At 38.6% G+C, this 15,197-nt stretch overlaps 2 protein-coding genes across 2 annotated transcripts; both read right to left on the bottom strand.

The window, feature by feature from the left end:
* Nucleotides 1–708: 708 nt before the first annotated feature.
* Nucleotides 709–1,941, bottom strand: LOC135943736 (putative ankyrin repeat protein RF_0381). Its single transcript, XM_065490399.1, has one exon. It carries the CDS (start codon nt 1,939–1,941, stop codon nt 709–711), a length of 1,233 nt encoding a protein of 410 aa, XP_065346471.1.
* A 170-nt stretch (nt 1,942–2,111) lies between these two features.
* Nucleotides 2,112–15,148, bottom strand: LOC135943735 (uncharacterized; the record flags this gene model as incomplete). The annotated part of the gene is made up of 16 exons (XM_065490398.1): nt 2,112–2,150; nt 2,194–2,973; nt 4,894–5,468; nt 6,414–8,033; nt 8,204–8,446; nt 8,504–8,742; nt 8,858–9,083; nt 10,140–10,275; nt 10,400–10,668; nt 12,330–13,403; nt 13,461–13,542; nt 13,613–13,827; nt 13,884–14,105; nt 14,634–14,670; nt 14,725–14,897; nt 14,950–15,148. Coding segments are annotated over 16 exons (6,129 nt in total), but the record flags the coding sequence as incomplete, so codon positions are not given.
* Nucleotides 15,149–15,197: the final 49 nt, after the last annotated feature.

Genomic DNA, 15,197 nt, shown 5'->3' with positions numbered 1-15,197 from the left:
TACTGAACGAAGCATATATAAAATAAATTATACAAAATTCCCCACACGCGTGAATCACTTAAAAAACATAAAAGATTAAAAGCTACACATATTATGTACAAACATGTTATTATGCAAATATTTTAGAGCGCTTCAGAAACGACAGAGCTGAATTAATGGTTAAAGTAAAATTTCCTCTTTGTATTTAAACCGATGTTAACATCATCATGTGAAACATGTCCCATGACAAGTGCGGACTCGGGTTCTAACCAAAAGAATTGTGAAAAATCACCCCACTTAGACTGCATAGCCTCCACTAATAAGTTGCTTTACTTCAACACCATCATATAAGCAAAATATTTTACAGTTCTCTATATTTTCTCTATATTATTGTATTAATTTGAATTAAATTAGCGAAATAATTTATTGAAAGAATTGAAAGGGTGGTAATTTAAAAGGAATTGCGGATAATCTAAAATATTTCAAGCCCATAGGAAGCATGCTACAATGTATATAATTAAAATCGGAGCAATGGGGTTAAGGGGAGATAAGGGTTAGCACCCCCTAAATACTTTAGCTGGTTAGTAGAGGGCGAGACGAGTCTATTGGTGAGTAGTTTTTCCAGTTCTGATTGGAACCAAAGATTTGGGGGTGCAAAAACCCAAAAACTTATTTTTTAAATATTTGTGAAAAACACTGAAATTTTAAGCTTGACTTTTTGCTGCACTTTCAAGTGGCATCTGGGAAGATCCTCTGGCCCTCTAACACTTTGAGTGTGGGAGGGACGCCGCTTCGGTCTCGTCGGCCGCCAATATTAAGTAGTATGCCCCGGTAAATTTTTAGATAACTGACCGGCCGTGATTCAAGCTTCATGGTAATATTCTCAAATTGATAAGGGTTGAGGGCCTCGAAGGCCTTGAGCCGTATTAACTTCTCGCCATCGGTTTCCATTTCAACCTTGGCAAAAATTTGCACTAACTCTGAATTATTCATGCGTTTGGCAACGTCCTCAGCAGTATCTCCTGCATTATTTTTCAAACTGAAATCTGCACCTTGGTCGAGAAGTGTTTGAACTATATCTGGGAAGCACTTCTGTACCGCAATGTGTAGAGCAGTATCTCCAACATTGTTCTGTGCATCGATGTCAGCGCCGTTTCCCAGCAAAACTTTAAATAGGACTTGACTTTTTCTTCTCACGGCAAAGTGCAGTGCAGTCCATTCTTTAAAAGTTTTTGAATTTACATCCGCGCCATAATTGATCACCTTTTGAACATAGTAACGAGAGCTTTTTTCCACAACTTTGTGCAACATCGTGCATCCCTCTTGGTCCTGAAGATTTACATCGGCGCCATGGTCGAGTAGTTTACAGAGCAAGTTATCTTCAAGCAAAGCTAAATCATTATAATGAAGAGAAGTGAAGCCACTTGGTGTTTCTAAATTAATACCCCGTTCATTGAATAGCTTCTGTGCAAATTTAGAATAATTTCCGGACCCAGTGAAGTGCAGAGCGCTACATCCGTCTTCATCTACGATATTTAAGTCAGCACCTTGTTCAAGTAGCAACTCTGTTAATTGCTTATTATCGTTCATCACAGCGATGTGCAAAGCAGTCCGATCTCTTTCAGTTTTCGAATTAATATCAGCACCATATTCAAGCAGCGTTAGCACTAACTCTGGATTATTTTTCTCCACTGCTATGTGCAGAGCAGAATATCCATTTTCGTCTGTCGTGAGGTTTGGATTGGCATGATGTTTGAGCAGCATTAGCACCAATTCAGGATTATTATTTTCAACAGCAAGGTGCAGTGCCGAATATCCGTCTACTTTTAAATTCATATCGGTGCCATGATCAAGTAGAATTTGCACCAACTCAAAGTCAGGATCATTTTGATCAACAGCAATGTGCAGAGCGGTTCCTTCTTGATCTTGTGAATTTACATCAGCGCCATTCTCTAATAGCATTTGTACGAATTGTTTATAATTATTTTGGACAGCAATTTTCAAAGCAGTCTCTCCCCTGGCGTTCTTTAAATTTATGTCAGGGCTATGGTTCAGTAGGATGATCAACAGTTCGTAGTAGTGTTTTTCCACAGCCAAATGCAGAGCAGTCGATCCATCACATATTTTGGAATTTATTTCAGCACCGTGTTCGAGAAGAATTTCCACTGCTTCTATTTTATTTTGTAACACAGCAAGTGGAAGATGAGCTTTAACAATATTCCCATCGACGTCCTGGTTTAAAAGTATTTTTAAAATTTCACGATAGTTCTTGCTCACGACAGTGTCCATTAAACAAATTTGTCCCTCAGTGTCGGTCGAGACGGTCTCTTGAAACCATCCTTGTAAATTCAAATCGGCACCATGGATTAATAGCTCTTGAACAAGTTCTGGATAATTTTTATACACAGCGACGTACAAAGCGGTTCTCCCTGATTCATCCTTGAGGTTTGCGTCTATTCCATGGTCGAGCAGCATTTGTGTCAAACAAGAATTATTCTGATCCACTGCAAGATGCAAAGCAGTCAATCCATTATTTGCTTGTAAATTCACTTCCACGCCGTGCTTCAGAAGCTTTTCCACGAGGTCTGGATAATTGCTGGTCACGGCTACTTGCAAAGCAGTTGTTCCGTCTTTGCTTTGAGCATTTATATCGGCACCTTGGTTGAGCAGAATTTGCACCAATTCTTGATGGTTGTAGTTCACAGCAATATGTAAAGCATTCCATCCATCATTTGATGGTGAATTCACATCAGCGCCGTGCTCCAGAAGCTTCTGCACACAGTCTGAATTATTTTTCAACACAGCTATGTTCAAAGCGGTGTTTCCATATTTATCTTGAACATTTACATCGGCACCGTGGTCGAGCAGAATTTGCATCGATTCAGGAAAATTTCCTTGCGCTGTGATATACAATGCTGTCCTCCCCGAGTTTGTTTTTGGATTAACTAGCGCGCCATGTTCAAGCAACTTTTGCACCAAATGTGGGTAATTTGACTGCACAGCTATATGTAGAGCAGTCATTCCATCATTTGCTTCGATATTTACATCAACGCCATGCTCAATGAGATTTTGAACTAGATCTACATGATTATTCCTCACAGCTATGTGAATTGCTTTCATTTCATTTATATTTTGCAAATTTACATCCGCACCGTGGTTTAGCAGATGTTGCACCATTTCAGGCAAATTTTTATTTACAGCAATTAACAAAGCGGTATCTCCGGCTTTTGTTTGCAAATTTACATCAACACCATCATATTGAAGCAGTTTCAGTACTAACTCGGAAAAGTTTATGCTCACTGCAAGGTGCAGTGCGGAACGACCATTTTCATCCAATATATTAATGTCAGCACCGTGATCAATCAGCTTAAACGTCATATCTTGATTATTTGTCCTAATAGCATGGTGCAGGGGGGTCGATCCATCATTACATTTTAAATTTACGTTTGCACCGTTGTTTATAAGTATTTGAACAATTTCTACGTGATTTCTGATCACAGCTAAGTGCAAAGCTGGATAAATACCATCTGTCTCTAAACTTAGGTCTGATCCGTGATCGATAAGCTTTTGAACCAATTCTGGATAGTTTTCTTTCACAGCGAAGTATAGAGCATTCTTTCCATATTTGGTTGTAGCATTTACTTCAGCTCCGTAATCAAGAATCTTCTGCACTAACTCTACTTCGTTGAGGAATACAGCATAGTGTAATGCTGTCCATCGACCTCCGTCTTTTAGATTTACAAATTCTCTATAGAAGATCAGCTCCTGTGAACTCTCCATGCCAACTCTGCTTACAGTTTCATGTAGAGCAATCCAAATATCTTGAATCGGTGGAGTCGCACCTGTGAGAAACCTTTGCACCAATGCTGGATTGTTCCCCTTCAAAGCAAAGTGCACAGCGGTGAATCCATTTATATCTTCCAAAGTGGTATCGGCACCATGATCGAACAGAATTTGCACCACATCAGGATAATTGTTAAGTGCGGCGATGTGCAGAGCAGTACATCCTTCGCGTGTTTGAGCATTTATTTTGGCTCCTAAGTCAAGCATCTTTTTCACCAAATTTGAATCATTTTTTCTCACAGCTTTGTGAAGAGCTGACCATCCATCTTCGTCCGTTAGGTTGACGTCAGCACCGTGTTCTAGTAGCTTTTGTATCAATTCAGGGCATTTTTTATTTAAAGCGAGGTCCAGAGCAGTCCATCCAGCCTCCATTCTTAAATTAATGTCGGCTCCGAAATCAAGCAGAAGCTGCACCAATTCTAAATAATTTTTATTGACAGCAATATGCAGAGCAGCCCATCCATTTTCTTCTTTTGAATTTACTTCGGCATCATGTTCTAGTAGCTTTTTAACCACATCTGGATGATTTTTGTTTACGGCTATGTGTAGAGCTGTGCACCCATTTAGACCTAGGTTTACATCAGCGCCGTGGAAGAGGAGTTTTTCCACTAGCTCGACAAAATTATTTTTCATAGCCAAGTGCATGAGAGTGGTTAGCTCTTCCTGAGTTTGTAAATGAACTCCCGTGTTGTGGTCAAGTAGCATTTGTGCCACTTCGGAGAATTTCATTTCCACAGCAATATTTAGGGCGATAAATCTTGTTCGTGGATTGACATCAGCGCCATTTTTAAGCAGTAATTGCACTAATTCTGGATTATTGTTGCTCACGGCTTCATGCAAAAGAGTCCGCTCATTTTTTAGTGTTAAATTTACATTTGCACCGTATTGTAGCAGTATTCTTGCCGATTCATAGCAATTTCTTTGTATTGCCATGTACAGGGCAGTAATTTTACTATGCGATTCTGAATCTACTTTGGCTCCATGCTGAAGGAGCTTTTCAAGTAGTCCAGGAAAATTTTCACCCACAGCTATGTGCAAAGCAGAGAATCCATCTTCTCCTTTTAAATTTACGTCTGCACCATTCTCAAGCAGCTTCTGCACTGATTCTTCGTGGTTATGATATACTGCAAGGATAAGAGCGGTCCATTTTTCATTTGTTTGTAAATTTACTTCTGCGTTATGATCAAGTAGACTTTGAATCATTTCTGCATTTTTGTTTTTCGCTGCAATGTGCAGAGCAGCTAATCCATTTTCTGATATTTTGTTGACGTCTGCACCGTGATTAATCAGCATGCGCACCAACTGTTGATTATCACCTTGAACAGCGAGGTGCAGCGCCGTATATCCATTTCCTTCTAAATTCACGTCAGCCCCATGGTCTAAAAACTGTTGCAAAATATCTGGACGATTCGCTATAACTGCTTCATGCAGAGCAGACCACCCTTTATTGCTCTTTAAATTTATGTCGGCACCGTACTCCAGTAATATTTGTGCCATTTTTGGTCTATTTCTTTTGACTGCGATGTGAAGTGCAGTCCACCCGTATTCTTCTTTTGAATCGACATCGGCCAAGTGTATAGAGGTGTACCCCTCGTTTCCTTTTGCATTGACCTTAGCGTTACGATCAAGCAGAAGTTGCACTGATGCTGCATGATCGTTCTCCACAGCATAGTGTAAAGCAGAAAATCCGGTACTCGCAAAAAAGTTTATTTCAGAGCCGTGGTCTATCAGTTTTCGCACTACTTCGAAAAAATTGTTTAGCGCTGCAAAGTGCAGAGGTGTCATTTTTTTGTCTGTTATTGCTAGTAAATTAACCTCAGCGCCGTGGTCAAGGAGATTTTGAACCATTTCTGGATCATTTTCATTCGTGGAGGCCAGATGCAAAGCGCTAAATCCGTAATTATCTTGCAATTTCACATCGGCGCCATGATAAAGAAGAATTCGAACCAATTCTTTGTGATGCTTAAATGCAGCTGTGAGTAAAGCTGTCCGTCCATGCTCATCCTCCTTCATATCAACGCTCGCGCCATTCTCGATTAATATCTGCGTAATTTCTGTAGCATTAGTTTGCGCTGCCCGAAGTAGTGCTGTCATTCCTTTAATGTCTTTATGGTTAACGTCTGAACCAAATTCAAGCAGTTTTTTCACTAATTTAGGATAATTTGAGGTTACGGCAACGTGAAGAGCGCTCTTACCGGATTTATTTGTCAAATTTACGTCGGCGCCACGATCAAGTAGCATTTGAACCAAATCAAACCTATTCTTTTCCACGGCTTCATGCAGCGCAGTCTCTCCCTTTCTTGTCTGAGAATTCACCTGAGAGCCGTTGTCCAGAAGCATTTGAACCAGTTCGGGATAGTTTTCCCTCACAGCGAAATGGAGAGCAGTTGATCCATCTTCTGCCGTTCCGCTTATATCAAAGCCAATATTTATCAGATTTTGCAAAATGTCCGATCTCCTTGATTGTATCACACAAATCAGAACAGCCATATCATTTCCGTGTTTTTTTAGTCTGTCAAAACAGTTTTTGAGCAAGGTGCGGGCAACTTCCCATTTTTCTCTCATGCAGGCAAATAGAAATGCTGTTTCACTATTTTTGTTTTCAGCGTTCACATCGACTCCAGTTTGCTGTATAAGCCAAATAGCCACATCCTCGCTGCAACGCCAGTCTTTAATCGCAAGGTGCAAACTGGTGTCACCGTCTTTAGTCACATCCGTGGCTAGGCTGCTGTCTCTTTCATGCACCAACTTGACCATTTCCAGATGCCTTAAGGCGTGATGCAAACCGTTCATTCCCCGTCTGTTTTTCAATGAAACATGAGGCTTTATCATCTTGAAAATCTTCCTCAGGTTTTCTTCGCACGTATGCTTCATTAAATTATATGGGTCGATGGAATTCGTGAGAGTTGATAGCGTTTTTGTGTTTTTCTCATCGCTTTTCATTGCCTCTGCAGTTGAGTAGAACAAATCCACGAACTGTCTGCACTGCTCAAAGCCTTCTTTAAACAAAGGTACATCAGTTTTTTCACGAACGTGGAGATCATGTATGAACTTTTGTGCGGTTAGAAATTCAGCGAAGGTGCGATGCACAAAAGTCACATTTCCATCCAACACAGTTGCAACACCCAGATCGTTCATCTTTTTGAGGTCTTCATTTGTAACTCCTGGTCCAACTAGGTCTATTCCGCTTGAAAACCGGAATGCTATCAAGCGAAGGAGGTGCAATGCTAATATTATTTTCTCCTCGGCAACTGGTTTAAAATCATTGTTCCTCTCCAAACAAATCTTCACTTTTTGTTGCACTACACTTTCATAGAGTTCGTACAAGTTTCCTTTGCGATTGTACTCGACCAGCAAGGAGAGATGCAGAGGGTTCTTAAGGATGTCCTTCTCTTCGTGACTGTTTAAAAACTCTATGCTCTCATCCTCATTTTTCCCTGACACAGACTGCAAAAACTCTAGTTGTTTAGCTTTGGTGAGAAGTTCAATTTCGACAAAAACTGCCTCATTATTCAAAATTTTCATAATCGCATCCACCTCGTGAGGCCTTGTTCCAACACAAAAGGGAACTCCTTTTTTCTTCAACCCTTTCACCAATTTCATAGCCTTGTCTCTGTGATTCTGACAGATTTCATCAAAACCATCCAGGAAAACGATGATTTGTTTCGATTCTATCAGGTCGTTAATATCGGCTATAGAATAATAAGCAGTTTTCGAGAGGAATTCAATTTCATCGAAATGTAGTGCGGACATGTTGTACATTTCCATGGAGTATTTTTTTAAAGGGATTAGTAGAGTTTTGACCCCCCGTTCATGCTTAGAAAGTCGATGGGCGATTTCTTTCAAAACGGTTGTTTTCCCTGCACCGGCAACAGCACTTAGGATCCAAATATGGTTCGCAGTGGCAGATTCATTTTGATCTGAATCTGTTCTGATATTATCTATAAAGGAAATTTCAGCTTCACCCATCAGCTCGTCGAACCCAATTTTTTTCGAAGGAGAGTTTTCAAATTTTTTAAATAGCAAACCGGGACTAATAAATGACAGAGGCCAGTTGGGAAAGCTTACGAGATACTGCAATGTCGAGTTCAGCAGAGTTTTTTCCTTCTTTGCTTGAGAAATCAGCAACGGCATCAAAAGTTCTTGCAGGCTCTTCTTCTCCTCCTTTAACTCCTTATCGTTCAGCACTCCAATGAGCTGCTTTAGCGTATCTGTTGTAAACATATAAATTAATGTAAATTATTGTTAAAATATTTTTAGTCCGTACCATTATTATTTATAATCAGAACGAGCCAGCCACTGTGATTTGTAGCCGAGATGTGAGCCTCGTTCTTTGTCAGAGCAAACTATATGTTGGAGAAGTTTAATGTAAAATATATACTTTTGTCAGCAACAAGCCTTACAGAGTCGCATTCCAGTGCTTCCTGGTTAACGAGAAAAAGGATTTTCGGCTTTCCGACCCATCTGCTGCTGTCATTTTTCGCACCAACGAATTGGTGCAGGATTTCCGAGATTGGTTTTTCATTTTTGTCCACTATCACGCTGACCCCTTTCGTTTTGTCTTCTCTTATTTGGCCGAATATGCAGGTCAAAATACAGCCAACATCATGCTCTAATTTTGAAACTGAAAATTTCAAAGCTCAATTAGGTTCCAGTTGAAAGTCTTTGAATGGCTGAAAACCTTTTTGATAATATAGGTTCAAATTTGTTTGAGTCAGTCTCCAATCGTTGATGTCAAAGTCCAAATTCTGTTGCAGGGCATTTTTCATTTCCTCTACTTCTTCCTTTTTCTGCTCGAACAAGATAAAGGCTGACCGTCCTCTGATGTTTTGACCATGGTCTGATTTCCATGAGTAGTTCACGGACTCCGATATTTTGGTGCTCTCTTCCAGATCCTCTTTTAGACACCTGCTGAAACCCCTGATTATTTAATATTAAACATAATAGTTTAGGGTATGAGCGCAGTTCATGTATGTTTTGAACAGCGACCATCGAGTGCTGTTTAGTAATAAATTTTGTATTAGATACAACTCACCTTGAAATAATGAAGCTTTGGCTTTGAGAAAACAATTTAATCTCTAGCGTCTGTCCAAGAGGATCTTTTGTTAGCAAATTCATCGCTGTTAGCGACTCTTGGTGCATGGCGAACTGAACTGTCGTGAGAAAAGGCAAAAGTGGCTTTTCTTCTGTCCAATTGAGGCAATTACACAAGTTGCGGACAAACCAAGATCCTCTGCTTGAATCCGTGTTGGCAGAGGTTGCTAAAATGTTTTCAGTTCAATCATAGAGGCTTAAAAATGACTAATTTAATGCTCACTTTCTACAGTAGAAAAGAGAATAACCATATTGTGGGCTGCAGGAGCGAACGTAATTCTGCATGAATTTTTGTTTTCATTCGTGCTGGAAACACTGCTGTCTTTAATTAGGGTATCAGGCAATTTTCCACGACATGGCTGGTTTAAAGACACAAATTAATCGGCTTCTTGCAAATAAAATGGCATGACTTACCCCTAAATTAATAATTTTGAGGCATTCATCGAATTCAGACATCCTGCTCAAGGAATTGAAAACTTCATCAGTTGTAAAGTGAGCAAAATCGTTTAAATCTTCGCTCCAGTGGTCGGTGGATATTTTCCCATTTTCGTCTCCATGAGATAGGACAATAAGAACAAGCACCGCCGGGACCTCTGGATCAGTACGCTCGTTAATTTTAACTGATATTATTTTTTTGCTCTTTTGGTACCTGCTGAATTGAAGAATCTGAGAAGCATTTCTTTGTTTGAAAGGAGCTCCAGCAAAATCCTTTTGTTTGGTGACAAAAGATCACGAAAATTGCAGTTTCTGTTCTTTCCAAACGCCTCCCTAAGGCTTTCCACATCTGCAGCGTCGCAATTTCGAAAATCTGAATTTTTCTTGCTGTTCTTGAAATCGTAATGGACAACAAGGACGAAAACACTATAGTAATATTCAAATTCAGATTAAAAAATGGAGCCGGGGAAACTTTAAAAAATTACTTGTCAGCGTTTTGTTTTGTGGTAATTCCGTTTGAATTTGATTCAAAAAGTCCAAACGTTGCAGGCCCATCCGGTTGACCTTCATCCTCGCCTGTAAAGGGTCGTGTAAATACAAAAAGCTAAGTGGAATTAATTCCTTACCTCGCTTTAAAATTCCTTCCATCGTTATCATGTCGGAATCTGTGGTTTTTTATATTCATAATTATTTTTTTGTTAAAATATGAATACAGTACAATATTTTTAAGGCATTTATATTTATTCTATTTTTTAAACTTATGTTGTATAACTTTTTATGTATTTTACCTGCTTCCATGGAAGTGTTCTCTTTCAGGTCTTGAGGGAACGTTAGATTGTCTCCGCTTTTTTCGCCAATGCTATGAGTTCTGATTTGTTTAGTGAGGTGTGGATTTTGTCCAACTCTTTCTGACTGATCAACCAGCTGAAGCATATTCATTTTATTCATTACTATAAGCATTAATTTTACATTTACTGAAATACAATTCTCATACAGAAATATTTTTTTTAAATTTTAAATTAAAAACCCAGCTTTAGTTTTTACGTACCTCTTCATTGAGCCTAAGGTTCGGGTTTCCCAATGAATATTTTGTTGATACGGATGAAGCCATTATTCGCTTGTTCTTGTAATCTGGAACTTTGATTCCGCAGGTCTCGACAAATTTTTGAAGTTGTCCAACGGACGGAGCAGTGGCCAGAACGACGCAATCGCAGTACTCGACATCGGCCAACAAGAGCTTGAAATCCTCTTCGTTTTTCTCCTTTCCATCGAGAAAATCGCCGTCAGGGTCCACCTCCAATGACTCATGCCAAGCCGCTTTGAATATTGCCCCCCAATACTCATTCCCGAAAGAAATCAGAGCAATTGATGGCGTAGAAAATTTTAATCTTGGATTTGGATTCAAATAGTCCGACGGCAGGATGCTGTATTTTTCACTAGAAGTGAATAAACAATATGCAAAATATCGATCCACCTCCATGTTTGATAATGTGCAGTGTATTTCACTCTTCCGAGGAGCGCATGGAACCTGCAATCAAATGTAAAAAATATTTAAAATCGTAATTTTTTTAATTCAGGATTTGTTTGGAATTTTCACTGGAAACGGCAGCCGCGCAATAATTTATATGACTCATCGCTTTTTAACACGACTATTAAGGGGCTCGCCGACTGTCTGCCTATACATTTTTTTTTTATTTCTTGCGTCGCATTTTCATGCAGTGATGAAATTTGCAAGAATACAGATCGTTGGAGAGACTTAGAAAAGGAGCTTACATTAAAAAATGTACATATCGTAGGAATATTCGCACTAAAGACGATTAAATTTGTGCATATAATAAATCCTAGATTAGCAGGCCTTACGCATCAGAGGACGAAACATATCAAATCAATTTATAATTGCGCATCGTGTCTTTTTTTTCATGAGTTAACAAGGAAAGTAGACACAATTTTAACCTTTAGAAGAGCCTTGACCGCCTGAACAATTATCCGCGCACATTCCAATTAATCTCGTTCGCCGCGAGACTGCAAAGTGGCCTCGCGCACGTTTCTTACCTAGCTGAAAGCTGAAATGATTCATATTTTATGTAGTTTCCTTTAGTTCAAAACCTTCATCTGGACATCCATTGCTAATTTTAAAGGATTGACAAAGTAAAACGATTTTTTCAGTAATTTGCCTTTAAATCTCACTGAAAAATAATGTTTTCTACCGCATCAAAATTGGTAAAAAAAGCATTTTATTCAGATTTAAACGCAAATAATCAATTAAACGTACTAACATTTTAAATTAAATTAATAAAAATCTAGTAAGTACTTACTAATTTTATTTTTTTTCATATAGTTTTTATTGTTAAATTTAAGCAAAATATATTTATTAATATAATTATTTTATTTTTATCTATTAGATTTTATTTTATAGTTTCTTGCATTTTAATTATAATAAATTTACTGCATTTAATGTTCTGTTTATTTATTTTTAAAAATAAATGCAGCACGTTTTAGTTATAATGCATATTTAAAAATCAATATACCTATTTTGTAAGTCGTATTCCATATATAAATATTACTGGTGCCAGAATTAATCAAACACATTATCAATTCAGAGGGTTACAATATATTTTATTGAGGGAGCTACCAATACAAATAAAAAGTAAACTAAAATCATCGCATACATTCACCAAAGAGGAATAAGGGAAAATTTAACATTATTTCTTCTGGCTATTATCATAACACATTGAATAAATCCCTTACAATTAATTAATGACAAATTTTTTTCAAATTATCCAACATATTTGATTTTGATTTTTTGACTCAATCGCTTAGGTTGAAATCCTGATTCCACACTCTACAAACATCAGGATATCAGAAGATTTAGGCATCAACAAGATTTTTCAAGCTCCACTGCGCTGCGAGGAATTTGGCAATAGACTCGTACACAAAATTGACTTTTCCAGCAGAAACGGTCGTAAATCCAAGAATACACATATTTTCCAGGGTTTCATCAGCAAGGACGTCCGATCCACTCAGCGAGTGATGAGCTATCAACCGAAGGTGGTCCAAATTTATTTCGACGTTTTCATCAGTCACTTCCTTGCCATCATTGTCGCGCTCCATACATATTTTCATATTCTTCCGCACCACACGGTCAAAAATTTCATAAAGACCTCCTTCGCCATTGGACTCGGCCAGCAATAAAAGATACAGAGGATTTCCCATGATGTCTTTTAATTCAATATTGCTCACGAGTTTTTCGATGATATCATCTTTTTTCCCAGCAACCGACCGCAAGAGCATTCTTTGTTTCTCTTCGTCCAGATGCTGAATTTCAACGATTGCTGCACTCTCCAAAATTTCCAGAATCCCTTCAGTTTCATGCGGCCTTGCTCCGAAGATAAAGGGAATTCTCATTTCTTTTAAAGTCCTCGCAATTTTAAGGACCTTGTCTCTCTGACTTGAAAGGATTTCACTAAATCCGTCAAAGAATACGATGACTTTCCTCTCTTCAACCCAGTTTTTCATGTCATCCGGGTCAGTCCACGTGGTTTCCGCGAGGAATTTGGTGATGTTTATTTCCACCTCAGACATATTCAACATGTATATTGAGTGTTTCTTAAGGGAAACATGCAGGACTTTGATCCCTAAATCAAATTTAGCTAACTGATAAGCGATTTCTTTGAAAACAGTGGTTTTCCCCGCGCCGGCAACGGAACTCAAGAGCCAGGCCAAAGCAGAATCTTCTGTCTCACGATTATTTGCTCCACTTGAGTCGTCCATTTGGCTCTCTTTGGATGAAAATACAACTTCATCAATGAGTTCATCGAAACCAATTTTTTGAAATGGCGAGTTTCCACCCCTTTTAATTTTTAATTCGGGTTCAATGAAGGTCCGCGGCCAGTCAGGAAAGTTGAGGCAGCAGTGCAGAGTCGAATTCAACAGAATGTTGATCTCTTTTGTATTGGAAATAAGCAGAGGAGCTAGAAGTTCTTGGAGACTGCTTTTCTTATCCTGTTTCAGCTCTTGGCCTTGCAAGATCTTTATCAGCTGCATCAGTGTACCTGTAAAAAATTTATTTTCGTAAAATATGTTCGACATATTCTATATTGAATCTGCACCTTCATCATTCAAAATCAATACGAGCCAGCCACTGTGGTTAGAAGCAGAGATGTGTGCATCTGAACAAGTGAGCAACGAGTCCTTTTAAACATGAGAAAATTGAATTTTAATTAAATACAAAAAATAAAACACGGTGGTCATCAATGCTTACAGTGCCTATTTCCCGCGCTTTTTGCCTGACGAGAAAGAAGATTTTCGGTTTTCCGATCCACTTTCTATTTTTCGGGCCGACAAATCTGTGCAAGATATCCGTGACTGGTTTTTCCTTTTTGTCCACCAGAATGCAGACTTCCTTTTCTTCATTCTCGCATATTTGCCCGAATATGCAAGTCAAAATGCAGCCGACGTCATGTTCTAGTTTAGAGACTGTGAATGAAAAGAGACCTTTATAATATATATTTTCATTTGAACCAAACACGAACCTTTCTCGAAATACAAGCTCAAATTGCTTTCGCTCAGTCTCCATTCGCTTGTCTCGAAGTCCAAATTCTGATGCAGAGCATTTTCCATTTCTAGCACTTCTTTCTGCTGCTCTTCAAACAAGACGAATGCTCGCCGCCCTCTGATGTCTTTACCTTGTTCTGACTTCCAAGAGTAAAATCCTGGCAATGATGTGATTATCCTTGAAGTATCTCCACTTCCATCTGTTTTGTTCATCCTAAAAATCATAGTAAATTATATTTACATGTTTTTCATATTCCTCGTCACATCAGTAAAAAACAAATTTTAAAATATCTTAAACCTTCGAAAATATAAAATCACCAAAATTACTAAATTGGAGAATTTTAACAACTTAGGAAACAAACCAAACAAATGCCCATTTTTAAAGCTTGTGGAATTTTCAAAGACTCACCCCCAGAGCACAAATTTTTTATCTTGAGGAAACATTTTTAACTCTGACGTCTGGCCTTGATGTCCGTTGTGAATAAAGTGCTGGACAAAGGTGAGAAATTGTAGCAGCGGCGTTCCATCAGTGATCCAATTAAGGCAATCACAGAATCTCCCGATGAAGCATGATCCGGTTTCACTCGTGTTTGCCAAGATCACTGAAAATCTAAAATAAAACCAAAGCCTTTACAAATTTTTGTGCATACTTTCAACAGTCGAATAGAAAATGACCACATTGTGGATCGCAGGGTGAAAAGTGATCCGGCAAGCGTTCCTACTGTCACTGACAACGATTTCGTCTGTCAAAGTTCCTCGGCAAGGCTAGCATTAAAGAGTTATAGCGATAAAAATTACTCAAAAGGGCGCATCATTTACCCCAAAGTTGATGAGCTTTAGGCATTTTTCGAATGCGGTTAATTTTTTCAGGGACGCAAACACATCGTCCGTTGTGAAGGACACAAATTCATTCGATTCTTTGTGGTCTGTGAAAATGGTTCCATTTTCATTCCCATGAGAGAGAACAAAGAGCACAAATAGATCCGGAACATCTAAAAATTGTGATAAAAAGGATGAATTTATTAGTTGGTAAAATCCAAATACCTTTAGAGCGAAAAAAGCGCAGAAGCATTTCTTGGTCGGAGAGGAGCTTGAGCAAAATCATTTTATTCGGTGATGAGAGCTCACGCATGTTGCAGTTTCTGTTCTCTCTAAACGTCGTCCTCAGATTATCCAGGTCAGGTTTGTCACACTTTCGAAATCTATCGGTGTTTTTGAAGTCGTAGTGCACAACGAGGACAAAAACACTTAAAACAATCGGTTAATAATGGACCACGGTTATGTATGATGAA

This window comes from Cloeon dipterum, chromosome 4, assembly GCF_949628265.1.
Source record: "Cloeon dipterum chromosome 4, ieCloDipt1.1, whole genome shotgun sequence".
Lineage (NCBI taxonomy): Eukaryota > Metazoa > Arthropoda > Insecta > Ephemeroptera > Baetidae > Cloeon > Cloeon dipterum.
This window is presented reverse-complemented; position numbering and strand designations above follow the sequence as displayed.